Source organism: Hypanus sabinus, chromosome 1 (genome assembly GCF_030144855.1).
Source record: "Hypanus sabinus isolate sHypSab1 chromosome 1, sHypSab1.hap1, whole genome shotgun sequence".
Classification (NCBI taxonomy): domain Eukaryota; kingdom Metazoa; phylum Chordata; class Chondrichthyes; order Myliobatiformes; family Dasyatidae; genus Hypanus; species Hypanus sabinus.
The window spans coordinates 33,739,524-33,753,777 of NC_082706.1; the positions used below are offsets into that span (position 1 = coordinate 33,739,524).

General features: G+C 41.6%; 1 protein-coding gene across 4 annotated transcripts in view; it reads left to right on the top strand.

Annotated features, from left to right (window-relative positions):
* nsd3 (nuclear receptor binding SET domain protein 3) overlaps window positions 1-5,871 on the top strand; it is a 109,238-nt gene extending 103,367 nt beyond the window's left edge. For all 4 annotated transcript variants that reach the window (XM_059966420.1, XM_059966401.1, XM_059966430.1 and 1 more), the window contains one exon: window positions 1,566-5,871. In XM_059966420.1, coding sequence (XP_059822403.1) covers window positions 1,566-1,813 — 248 coding nt within the window. In that variant the 3' untranslated portion in view covers window positions 1,814-5,871. The remainder of the gene's footprint in view (window positions 1-1,565) is intronic.
* The last annotated feature ends 8,383 nt before the right edge of the window (window positions 5,872-14,254 follow it).

The following is a 14,254-nucleotide window of genomic DNA, read 5'->3' on the forward strand; positions in this document are numbered from 1 at the left end:
AAAAGGTTCATTTATTAACAAAGTATGTATCCATATACAACTCTAAAATTAGTCTTCTCCAGATAGCCACAAGACAAAAAAGGAACATGTAAGTCATTCGGAGAGAGACATCAAACCCAGCCCCACGTAAAAAAGAACAGCACACTGATCATCAACCCTCCCCTCAGATTCCCCCTCCCCTGAACAAAATGGAACAGAACAAAGCCCGTCCCCTTAAAAACAAAGCAAAAAAAAATGCGCAATGAAACACAGAATGGAAAAACCACTAGTCTGAGAAGGTTCATATTCCATAAACACAATAGTCCAATCCATAACAGAATCACAGTGACATCCTCCTTCATCGTTGAAAGAGAGGGACAGCACACAAGAGGCCCAACCACCTGCCACAGTGAGCCACAGAACAATAGGCCGGTCACAGACTCCTTCTCAGCAGCAGTCAAAAGGAAGGCGGTCGGCGCTGAACTCTCACTCTTCTTCATTCACCTCAATGTCTCAGTCTTGCTCTCCGCTTTAATCAGCGATCAATGGACATTTGAATCGGAGAAATAGATTTGAAATTCAGCTTAAAGTTTCTTTACCTCGAGACTGCCCAAGTGCGTGCTCGCTTCCTGCAATCTTGAAGACAACAAAGTACTGGATCACTCAATCGCAGGCCCTAACAGTCACAGAAACACATTTAAGGTTGCCTACTAAGTTAGCGGGTACTAAATGAGAAGGGGCACTATTTGCAGTCGAGAATGTGAAAGTCAGTAACTCCAGCACAAGGAGGTGATGGGAAGAAATGGTGTCCTTTTTGTTATAATCTGTTAATCGATGACACAAGACTGCAGGTGATCCTTCATGTGGACCCACAGGACAATGCTTTGTCTTGAGACCCTTAATCTGGTCTCCATCCCACACACCTATTACAATGGCATGGGCATCTCACACATTCATTCCCAGGCATTGAGTTTATTTCAGTGATCATGCACATCATTATCCCAATTACTGTGTGTATACAATTCTCCACACAAGCTCCAATAGTATTCAATGTCTTTCAAGATGAGAATAGAGTGAAGTCACAGGAAGACAAAATGGAGCTTTCATACCAAACACTGAACCACCATGTTTTGTCCTCATTAGCAATACAACAGTTTATTTTGACCAAGGATATTAACGCCACCTTGAGCCTCTGTCTCACTACTCCCCTCCTCATGATACTGGCCATCTCGCCTCTCCACTCTGAGTGATACAGGGGTCTGAGCAAAACATTGGCGATTTCTATTCTCCATAGACGCTGTTCAACCTACTGAGTTTCTCTACAGATACTACCTGACCCACTGATTTCCTCCTCCAGCAGCTTGTTTGTTGCTCCAGATTCCAACATTTGCAGTCACTTCCATCTCCAGCTTTTTGGAGAAAGCCTGGTGCCTGGAGGCAGTGGTGATATTAATCTACAATGCTGGACTGTTGTGTGTAATGGGTGCTGGGATAGATAATCAACTTTTAAAAAGAAGACGTGGTGGTGCAGTAAATTTTATTTAAATGTTTCTTTTTCTCCCTTCACATTTTTGCTTCAATCGTAGGGAAGTGGGAATGTCCCTGGCACCACTGTGATGTTTGTGGCAAAACATCCGCCTCCTTTTGTGACTTCTGCCCGAACTCGTACTGCAAGGAGCACCAGAAGGGAGCCCTGACTACTTCAGCACTGGATGGTCGTCTCTGCTGCTCTGAGCATGACCCAAACTGCCCGGCAGAATTTGACTTGTCTTCCTCCGTCAGTCTTCAGAACAACTTGGCAGCTGAGGATACCAGCGAGGAAACCAACGAATGAACTTTTCCCAGTGGAGACGAGTTTGACTGTAATATTTATCAGGGTGACCTTTAGTATTCCAAGATAAAGGGCTCTGGGGATTGTAAATCACGAGGTGGAAAACTCAGAGGTATTGAGGGAGTTAGTAAAGATGACCAAACGATTGTTTTGATGTTCCTTTGGTTTAGTTAAAAAAAAATTGTGGACACCTTAATGTGACAAAGCTGGTAATTACTCCTTAAGAATTATTGTCACGATTGGAAAATGGTGTTCTAATTGTTTTTTTTATTTCAAAATTGCAAGTGTATTGTTGTACTTGTGTCCGATATTTGATGTCTGAAGGGAACCTGGCCTATCTCCACTAAAACCAAAACCTAAGGATAATGTTATGTAGCTTGTTTAAATATTAAATTAACCACAGGTTGTGGGGAGGTTTGGGAGAGGGAAAGAAGACAATGGACAGTGAGGTCCACTGGTTGGTTGTGATGGGATATGGGATGTCCACTCCCTCTCCAGAGTCTCTAAAATGGAAAGTGGATTTTGTACAGCACTTCATTAATTTTACAGATCTTGCAGTGGGCCAGGATCTGCTAGATGGGATTAGGGGAATTTAAAATCCCTGTTAGAAGTGGTGAATGGGTTATGAGCCTCAACATCTGCAAGGAGAAGGAAGGGAATATGACGGGTCTCGGCCCCAGGACGGTGGGCGGCAGCTGCTGATGCAATGGTTTACTTGAGGTTTGGAAAACGCAAACTTTTTGTTTTGGGGCCTTGGATGTTCACCGATATCCAAGTGTGGAGAACACCTCCAGATTTACTCCAAATTACTTGTAATATTTACAGTCGTATTTTCTCCACATGTATAAGTGAGCATTCTAATTCGAGTTTTGCTTTTTGAAGTTCATTATGTGTTCTTGGCACTACCATTATGGCTACAGGTTGACAGACGTAATTTTATTATTTTTATACATTTATATGTAAAAAGCAAAATTATGATAGAAAAATCCATGTTTTTTTTAAAACTGAAACTTAAAATGTCATCTTTGTTCTTAAGAGGGTGAGTGTTTTATGAACAAATAAAATACTCAACTAATTGAAAGTATGCCTAGAATCATAGAATCATTATTGTGCAGGAGGAGGCCATTTGGCCCAATGTACCTGTGCTGCTCTCAAAGAGCGGTCTTATTCCCCTCCCTTTCTCATTATTGTATCTGCTAACAACACTCTTACAAAAAGGCCATTCTTCTCTTTTTTTATCTCTCACACAAATGTGTCATAATTTTGAGTAAACTGATTCTAAACTCTGAATCTATGATTCTATGAAGTACCTCTGTATATAATGAGCATTTAAATATATGTGTATATCTAAAATAACCTTACACCTTTTTTCATTCAGATACTAGAACTGGTAGAATAAACTTGTGATTTTTGTTTTTCAGCATTATTCACATGTTATATTTAATAGCAAAAAAAACTCTCCTCATCCATTGCATCCAAATGTTGCAAGTTCAGGGTATCCATTCAAAAAAATATTTCTAAGTTAAACTGCCGTTTCTCCAGTAGCTAGTCTTTTTGATGTTTGTCTTTCCCAATTCTCCACCTTCCTCTCAACTTTCCGTTTCCCCTTTGAGTATACCTTCCACTGGTTGCTGAGTCATCATTGAATGACCCCTGCTTTTGGGTGATGTTCTGAAATCCCTAACATTAACCAAGAACTGTTCCTGTGAACTAACCATGTATAGTCAATGGTATAAGTTGGACAGTGAAACGTGGGACAACTGGGAAAATATTTTAGTAAGCTTTCATCAAAAGCATTTGATTTCTATCTCAGGCTTTTTGTGACTATATATAAAACATCTTTGTAGAACCTAGCTGATTGAAGAAGATGTATTCTTGATCTAGTTCCAAACAGGTCTAAGTAAGAAGGAGTAAGTAATCTCCTTCCTAAAACTTTGCTGCATCTTTTCGTAGGCTGTGCCCAATCTGATACTGTCACCAACTTCAAGAATTAGTGAAACAAAATGAACATTGTGCTCTGACAGTGGTGGCGGGCACTGGCCCTCTTCATTGCTTCTGTTCAGTTTTGATTCAAGCTTTGCATTATTGTCAGATGTATAAACACTGCATTTTATTTTTCACTGTTTTGAGCGACAATTGCTTCTTTTCTCGATCTACTGCGTCCCCCTTCTCTGCCCTAATTCTCCACCCCCCCCCCCCCACTTCCTCCTTCACACTTTATGGAAAGACAGCCTTAAGTTCCTTTTTCAAAACAAGCCAATGGAAGGTGCCACATTGTCCTTACTGGATTATGCAGCCCTTAAGTTTCTAGATAAAGATGCTCCCATTTGCCAAGTTTGATAAGTCACCCAGCCTGCATCCACAGATCTCCTGACATTATGGGTTACTGTGGGTTACAGACAGTTGATTCATAACACATCTGGAAGCAGGAATGAATATCTCCTCTCACCCACCTCCACCCTGATCTCATCACTGAAAGTTCAACTGGGTAGAGATCAGATAACTTGTAAGTCATCCAGCACCACCATTTTTATTTTTGTTATTGGGAAGTCAGCAATGTGAGTCTAACATGGTACGGGCAGATTTACTGTAGGAGATTATGATCATAAGTGGCTTTAAACTAGGATGGCTTGTCAGTAATCCCACATTCATCTGGTCATAATGTAAACCACTCTGGATAGCCCAGTGTCAGAAGTTCCAAGAAACAGCTCAAGGCCTTAAAGGTTGGCTGGCCCCTTTGTTAATATAGATTCTGCCAATTTCTCCCCACCAACTAGCTTGGAGCACCAAACTGAGAATTGTAATGTCTGTACTTGTGTTAAGCATTTTACTTTGTTGTGTAATTGTAATATTGAATACACTACATGATGATGCTGTTGTGCAATGCACCACTATACAAGTGAGGGTACTTGTCTGCCTTGAAGGTGGTACTTTTTTCTTTATTTTCCCCATTTAGAACTAGTGTTTTCATTTAAATATGGTTTTTTAAAATTAATTAATACCTTTGTGAATAACCTCATTTAAAAATAAGACCTTTACAACAAATGAATGTGGCTGTCTGGGCGGCACTTTTGTAGTGACATGATGTACAGTCTATTATGCTAGGCAGACTTTCATGGGTAATGTGCTGAAACTGGGTTGTGAGTGGAGGAGATCAAGGAATGAGGATTGGCGTGTGGCTAAGAATAAACAGTAAAGTTGTAATAGGAGAAACGGATTCATTTTTAGCTCTCCATTCCCACCAGCTCCTTGGCTTACTGACTGCCTGGCAGAAATAATAAACAAAATGTATTTTGTGTTTGGGGGAGGATGTAAAGAGTTATCTTTCACATCTGATATTCGGAATCCTTGTCTGCTGTCTCGGGCAGACTTTAAAGATCCCGTAGAACTATACGAGTTCTCCTGTACCCTATTCAATGTTCAATCAATATCACTGAAATGGAATGTATGGTCAATACCACATTGCTTGTTATTATGGGATCTCACTCTGCACAAATTTGACTGGCACCCTTCCTATATTAAAGCGGTGACCATAAAAGTACTTTCTGATTATAGAGTGCTTTAGGATTTCTTGGAATGGTGCTACAAGTCTTTTTTTAATTGAACTTGATTCACACAGTCATTTGAAAATCCTTTCAGTGGGTCGATAAAAGGAAATGCACCAGTGGTGGATTATTTTACTTCCCCCTTTTCTTAAAACTTCACTTTTTTTTAAGTGTGTTGCCATATGTGACTAAATGGTTGGATTGTACGTCATGTGACACTAACTTTTCTTTGACTGTTGTTGACTGTTCTGGTTATATCTGTCATTATAGGATGTAAGAATTTCCATGCAAAAGCTCAGATCCTGTCTCCCTCCTATCCATCTTTGGAAGAGGGGTATTTCCAAGAATGTTTACTATTTTAATTGTGAATGGCTGGTATCAGATGTGCTGGCAAAATCAGAGAGATGTTTTATAACATGTGTTGTCCTTAATAAATTAAATATATTGGAAAAAAAAACTTTGCAAAGGATTACAATTGCCTTGTGGAATGGATTTATAATAAACAGTTGTGGTTAATACAGTTTTACCAGCAGAAGTGTGTGAGCCACTTGGGTAGTTTGACAAGTTGTTTCACTCTTCTTGTGTGGATAGGAAATATTATTGCTCTTAATCAGGTGTGAGAGTATAATTTTCCTTCAAATTATATGATAGAAGCAATACAAATCATGCATGTAGGCTAACGTGCAGTGATTGTCACTGTCAGAAAAGATTTGCGGTGCAATTACTTTCATTATTTAATTTAATAACTCAGGTCATACCAGCTCTCAGACTGATTCCCATCATTCCCGATTATTCACTGTAACCCATCACCTTTCAAGCCACCCTCCTTCACTAGAGGTATTTTACAGTAGCCAGTTATCATACCCACCAGCATGGGAGGAACCTGCATCAGCCAGGGGATATCCAAACTTGACACAGACAGCACAGGAGGCTAGGCTGGAACCTGGATAGCAGAAGCTGCGAGGTGCCACCATTACCTGTGGCTCCATTGTACTCAAAGTAACAAATCTATTCAACCATTACACTGGGTGACATTTTCTGAAAGTGCATTGTCCTGGTTATAGCAGAGCGATATTGAAGAAACAAAGTCTTTGAACTCAAAGACCTGAGGCAGTTCTGAACTGTTGAGTTGCACCAAATTGAAGTGGTTGATGCCTTTTCCTTACTTTGGTCTTGGGTAAGGTTTCAAATAAAGATGACATTTATTGTATATTGACTGATGGGCCAGAATGATGGATGCAAGGGGTTTGCTCACCACACTGAAGTATTAGCACAGTCACAGTCTCAGGAGGCCTGGCTCAATTCACAGACTAGTTCCATGTGAGCCTGGCATTGTCCATTCAATGTGGATTTTTTTGATGGTGCAAACAAGTAACTGAAGTGGTGAAGCCTTGTGAATTGTTGTTCCATTTCAAATCGTGCTCTGATTGCTGAAGGTTGCCAAGAAAGTACAGGTAAGTTATAAAGTAATAAATCTCAAAATGGTGCTCTTGATGGTCAGCACAATGAGGCTGTGTAAATAGTCTGGATAACCAATCTGAATAGAAACCTTGCCACAACAAGCTTCATGGAATACTTGCGATGTTCATTCGTTGGGATATGGGCAACAGAGCTCCCATATTAAATCCTAGATGGTTATATGAAGAAGTCCTGATGAAGGGTCTTGAATTGAAATATCGACTGTTTGTTTCCATCCATAGATGCTGTGTGACCCAGAGAGATCCTCAGTTTTGTGTGCTGCTCCAGATAGTTTTATTCTGTGTATATGACTTTTTGCTAAGATCTTTTCCGTCTTGACAGAGGCAAGTTCAGAGGAGTGTCTTTGAGGGAATCCAGCTGCCAGGATCCCACTTTGAGTCCAATATATTAATGCAATTACAAAGAAGTTACACCAGTGGCTCTATTTCATTCGGAGTTTGAGGAGATGTGGTATGTCACCAAACACTAGCAAATTTTTATAGATGGACAGCGGAGAGCATTCTGCATCACTGCCCAGTATTGGGGCTCCAATGCACTGGACTGAAAGATGCTGCAGAGGGTCTTAGGCTCAGCCAGTTCCTTCATGGGCACAATCCACTCCACTATTGAGGACTTCTTGAAAAGGAGGACCTCAACAAAGTGGCATCTATCATTAAGGACCCTCACCATCTGGGACTTGCCCCCTTCTCATTACTGTCATGAGAACAGTCAACCTTGCTATTCCTCTTTTGCACTGCTGCCACAAAACAAATTTCATGACATGCGTCAATAAAAATGAACCTTGATTCTAATGCCACTGTCCAGTGCCAGGATCCATCTTTGCTATTGATGCTCCTCTCAGGAACAGGTGTTATATAGACAAGGTTTCTGTAAGTAAGTTCTTGTGGAGAAGAAGCCAGAGTCCGTAAGCTTGACAATGATTATGAAAGCACAAAATTTTTTTGACTGGGCTGACCAGCCTCCTATGGGATTTGTCGCTTCTGTCAGTTGGTGAACTGGCATCATTCTGGTGGCTGCAGTAACCATTATTTGGCTTGGATGTTCTCGAGTCCAAAGTCAAACCCTGGAAACTTCACATCATTCAGATTAAATCCTGGCCTCTTTGGTTGTTGATCAGATAAATCATCCAACCAAACATAAAACAGCACTTAATGCTGTAAAAATTGTGACAGTTCAAAGAATCAGCTCACCATCTGCTTCTCAGCAGTAGTGTCCATAATTTGGACACAAAGCTCCTCACCTAGTTCCACACCCCAGCAAAGATGAAAGAGCAAATACCTGAAAAGTAGCAGCAAAATGCAGGTAAGTATGTAACTACCTTGCTCTTAGGATTGGAATCTTAAGTTGCAAAAGTCCAAGTGTCTGATAGAATTAGAAGGTTTACCTTTTATTTGTTATAAATGCAGGAGAACAGAGGAGAATTTGACTGAGATGGACTGATGGTTTAGAAGACTGGTTATTTCATTGAGAGGAGATCCTGAATGCTATTTCCTTGGTGTGGTGAGTATAGGTAACAATGTCCAAGAATAAGAATTTGGCCATTTATGACTGAAAGGAGATATTTCTTCTCAGAAATGGTCAATCTTGAAAATATCCTGCCCCTGAAAGAGGTGTTTGCTGAGTTGAGAATATTCAAATTTGAGATTGTTGAATTGTTGGGTAATAGGGAACTGGCTATTATTGTCACACATAGCAAGAAACAGTGGAAAAACTTTGTTTTGTATGCCATCCAGACAGACCAAGTCATATACATCGAGGTGTGTGAAAGGAAACTAGAATGCAAAATAGTGCTACAGTTACAGAGAAATTGCATTGCAGGTACACAGAAAAGGTACAAGAGCCATGACAGGTTAGATTGAGAGATCAAGTTCATCTTTATCATATGAGGTTCATTTCAGTCGTGTAGCAGTAGGGTAGAAGTTGTCTTTGAGCTTGGTGAATAGTGTTCAAAGTAAGGTTATTATCAAAGTACATGCATGTCACCCAGAGATTAATTTTTTTGCGGGCATTTGCAATATATCCAATAACCATAATAGAATCAATGAAAGAATGCACCAACAGGGAGGACCGCCAGTGTGCAAAAGACAACAAACTGCAAATACACTAAGAAAAGAATAATAATAATTATAAACAAATGAATAAGAAATAAATACCCACAACATGAGATGAAGAGTCCTTGAAAGTGAGTCCATAGGTTGTTAGAGCAGTTCAGTGATAGGGCAAGTGAAGTTATCGCCTCTAGTTCAAAAACCTGTTCCTGAAGCTGGTGGTGGTGTGAGTCCTGCCATTCCTGTACCAGTTTTCTGATAGCAGCAGTGAGAAGAGATCATGACTCAAGCTTTTGAATCTTCTATCTGTTGGAAAGGGGGAAGAAAAGGGAATAACCAGGGTGGGAAGGCTCTTTGATTCTGATGACTGCTTTCCCAAGGCAGTGAGAAGTGTAGACAGTCATTGGAGGGGAAACTGAGCTGTGTAACTTCCAGTAATTGCCCCCCCATTTACCATTTCCCTTTCCTGTTTTGCCCCTCTCACCTTATTTCCTTACCTGCCCATCACCTCCCTTTGGTGTTCCTCCCTCTTCCCTTTTCCCATAGTCTTCTGTCCTTTCCTATCAGATTCCCCCTTTCTCCAGCTCTTTGTCTCTTCCACCAATCAACTTCCCAGCTCTTTACTTCACCCCTCCTCCTCCCAGTTTCACCCTATCACCTGCCACCTTGTACTACCTCCTCCCGTTCCCGCCCCACCTTCTTCCTCTGATATCTCCTTTTTATTTTCAGTCCTGACAAAGGTTCACAGCCCGAAACGCCAATTGTTTACTCATTCCCATAGATGCTGCCTGGCTTCCCAACATTTTGTGTGCATTGCCAAGTTTATTCAGCCTCTTGTGATAGCACATGCCCTCTAGACCAGGTAGTATCCTGGTAAACCTCTTCTACACCCACTCCAAAGCTTCAAAATTTTTCCTATAGGTAGACAACCAGAACTGTATGCAATACTTGAGATGTGGCCTGACCAGAGTTTTATGAAGTTACAACATAACCTGTCTTTTGAACCCAGTGCCTTGACTCATAAAAACAAGCATTCCATAAGCCTCCTTAACCACTTTATCAACCTGAGTAGCCTCTTTCAAGGATCCATGAACTTGGATCCCACGATCTCTCTGCTCAGCAACGGAGCTAATGAGTTGGGAATTTTCATGGCTGAAATGAAGAGAATTTTTAAGCAAGCTTTCAGTGGAATGTGGATTGGGTGGGAAAGTGAATGAGGTACAAGATTAGCCTTCACAATGGTTGAGGATGTTCCAAGGGCGATAAGTCTTATAGTCATAGAAACGGGTCCTACAGTGCAACCTCTCCATGACAACTGTGTTTTCTGCCAAGCTAGTCCCATTTGTCTGTACTTGGCACATGGCCTCTAAACCTCTCCTAACCATGTACATAATTCATTCCAAATATGCACCACCCTTTGAGTGAAGAAGCTGCCCCAAAGATCTTTTTAAATCTTGTGTCTGATCTTAAACCTATGCCCTTTTGTTTTTAACACACTCTTCCTGGGAAAATTTTTATCCCATCTCTGCCCCTCATGATCTTGTATACCTCCATTGGGTCACCCCTCCTATCTTCCAGGGAATAAAGTCCAGTCTACACAACCTCTCCTTGCAACTCTAGTTTGTTATCAATGATCCTATAACAGTGTGACCAAAACTCTACACAATACTTCAAGTGCAACCTCACCAATGTCTTTTATAACAGCAACATAATTTCCCAATCCTCAAACTTAGTGCTGGACTGATGATGCTAAATGCTGCCTTTACCACTGTCTACCTGCAATGCTATTGTCAGTGAACTCTGCACTTGAACCTCTTCTGTTCCACTCACCAGGGCCCTACTAATCGCTGTACAAGCCCTACCCTAGTTTGATCTCCCAAAATGCAGCACCTCACATTTATCTAAAGGAGAGTCCAGTCCTGGTGACTTATCCAACTTGATGCTTTCCAAAAGCTCCAGCTCATCCTCTTCCTTAATGTCTACATGCTCAAGCATTTTAGTCCACTGCAAGTCAACCCTACAATCACCAAGATCCTTTTCCATAGTGAATACTGAAGCAAAGTATTCATTAATTACCTCTGCTATCTCCTCTGGTTCTATACACACTTGATTGGTCCTATTCTCTCACACCTTATCTTCTTGCTCTTCACATACTTGTAGAATGCCTTAGGGTTTTCCTTAATCCTGTCTGCCAAGGCCTTCTCATGGCTCCTTCTGGCTCTCCTAATTTTGTTCTTAAGCTCCTTCCTGCTAGCCTTATAATCTTCTAGATCTCTATCATTACCTGGTTTTTTGAACCTTTCGTAAGCTCTTCTTGACTAGATTTACAACAGCCTTTGTACACCACGGTTCACAGTTAGACAGGGACCATCCTTTCCCTGCCTCATTGGAACGTACCTATGCAGAACCCCATGCAAATATCCCCTGAACATTTTCCACATCTGTTCCTTAATTTTTCCTGAGAACTTGATTCCAATTTATGCTTCCAAGTTCCTGCCTGATAGTCTCATATTTCCCCTCAATCCAATTAAATATTTCCCTAACTGGTCTGTTCCTATCCCTCTCCAATGCTATGGTAAAGGAGATAGAAATGGGATCACTATCTTCCAAATGCGAGACCTGACACCTGACCAGGCTCATTTCCCAATACTAGATCAAGTACAGCCTCTCCTCTTGTAGGCTTATCTACATATTGTGTCAAGAAACCTTCCTGAACACACCTAACAAACTCCACCTCATCTAAACCCCTCACTCTAGGGAGATACCAATCAATATTTGGGTAATTAAAATCTCCCACCACAACAACCCTGTTGTTATTACTCCTTTGCAGAATCTGCTCCATATCTTCTCCTTGATGTCCGTTACTGGGTGTTTTTTTATAGACCACCCAATAGTAGACAATAGACAATAGGTGCAGAAGTAGACCATTCAGCCCCTTGAGCCTGCACCGCCATTTTGAGATCATGGCTGATCAACTACTATCAATACCCGGTTCCTGCCTTGTCCCCATATCCCTTGATTCCCCTATCCATAAGATACCTATCTAGCTCCTTCTTGAAAGCATCCAGAGAATTGGCCTCCACTACCTTCCAAGGCAGTGCATTTCAGACCCATACAACTCTCTGGGAGAAGAAGTTTTTCCTTAACTCTGTCCTAAATGACCTACCCCTTATTCTCAAACCATGCCCTCTGGTACTGGACTCTCCCAGCATCTGGAACATATTTCCTGCCTCTATCTTGTCTGATCCCTTAACAATCTTATATGTTTCAATCAGATCCCCTCTCAATCTCCTTAATTCCAGCGTGTACAAGCCCAGTCTCTCTAACCTCTCTGCGTAAGACAGTCCAGACATCCCAGGAATTAACCTCGTGAATCTACACTGCACTTCCTCTACAGCCAGGATGTCCTTCCTTAACCCTGGAGACCAAAACTGTACACAATACTCCAGGTGTGGTCTCATCAGGGCTCTGTATAAATGCAAGAGGATTTCCTTGCTCTTGTACTCAATTCCCTTTGTAATAAAGGCCAACATTTCATTAGCCTTCTTCACTGCCTGCTGCACTTGCTCATTCACCTTTAGTGACTGATGAACAAGGACTCCAAGATCTCTTTGTATTTCTCCCTTACCGAACTCTACACCATTCAGATAATAATCTGCCTTCCTGTTCTTACTCCCAAAGTGGATAACCTCACACTTATTCACATTAAACGTCATCTGCCAAATATCTGCCCACTCACCCAGCCTATCCAAGTCACCCTGAATTCTCCTAACATCCTCAACATGTCACCCTGCCACCCAGCTTAGTATCATCAGCAAATTTGCTGATGTTATTTTCAATGCCTTCATCCAAATCGTTGACGTAAATTGTAAACAGCTGTGGTCCCAATACCGAGCCCTGTGGCACCCCACTAGTCACCACCTGCCATTCCGAGAAACACCCATTCACCGCTACCCTTTGCTTTCTATCTGCCAACCAGTTTTCTATCCATGTCAATGTCTTCCCCCTGATGCCCTGAGCTTTGATTTTACCCACCAATCTCCTATGCGGGACCTTATCAAATGCCTTCTGAAAATCGAGGTACACTACATCCACTGGATCTCCCCCATCTGACTTCCTGGTTACATCCTCGAAAAACTCCAACAGATTAGTCAAGCGTGATTTACCCTTGGTAAATCCATGCTGGCTTGGCCCAATCCTATCACTGCTATCTAGATATGCCACTATTTCATCCTTAATAATGGACTCTAGCATCTTCCCCACCGCCGATGTCAGGCTGACAGGTTGCTAGTGCTCTGTTTTCTCCCTCCCTCCTTTCTTAAAAAGTGGGATAACATTAGCCATTCTCCAATCCTCAGGAACTGATCCTGAATCTAAGGAACATTGGAAAATGATTACCAATGCATCCGCAATTTCCAGGGCCGCCACCTTTAGTACCCTAGGATGCAGACCATCTGGACCTGGGGATTTGTCAGTCTTCTCATCACTGTCTCCTTCCTAATGTCAATCTGTTTCATTTCATCTGTTACCCTATGTCCTTGGCCCATCCATACATCTGGGAGATTGCTTGTGTCTTCCTTAGTGAAAACAGATCTAAAGTACTCATTAAATTCTTCTGCCATTTCTCTGTTTCCCATAACAATATCACCCAATTAATTCTTCAAGGGCCCAACATTGTTCTTAACTATCTTCTTTCTCTTCACATACCTAAAAAAGCTTTTGCTATCTTCCTTTATATTCCTGGTTAGCTTGTGTTCGTACCTCATTTTTTCTCCCCATATTGTCTTTCTAGTTAAGTTCTGTTGTTCCTTAAAAACTTCTCAATCAACTGTCCTCCCACTCACCTTAGCTGTCATACTTCCTTTTTTTTAATGCTATGCAATCTCTGACTTCCTAAGAGTTATTGACCCTTTCCTATTGCTAACTTCCACCCAGAGACTCCAGACAACCCCTCCACGACTTCCTCCTTTTCTACAGCTGTGACACTATCCCTGATCAGCAGTGCCACACCCCCACCTTTGTTGCTTCCTTCCCTGTCCTTTCTGAAACATCTGAAGCCTGACACTTGAAGTAGCCATTCCTGCCCCTGCACCATCCAAGTCCCGTAATGGCCACAACATCATAGCTCCAAGTGCTGATCTATGTTCTAAGCTCATCCGCTTTGTTCAGAATACTCCTCTCATTAAAATAGACACATCTCAAACCATTGGTCTGAGTGTGTCCCTTCTCTATCACCTGCCTATCCTCCCTTACAGAATACCTCACTGGTGCTTCCTGGCCCTTCCTCTCTCCTTTCCCCTTTTCCCACTCTCAGTCCACAATAGAGACCCATATCAGAATCAGGTGTATCATCACTCACATATGTCATGAAA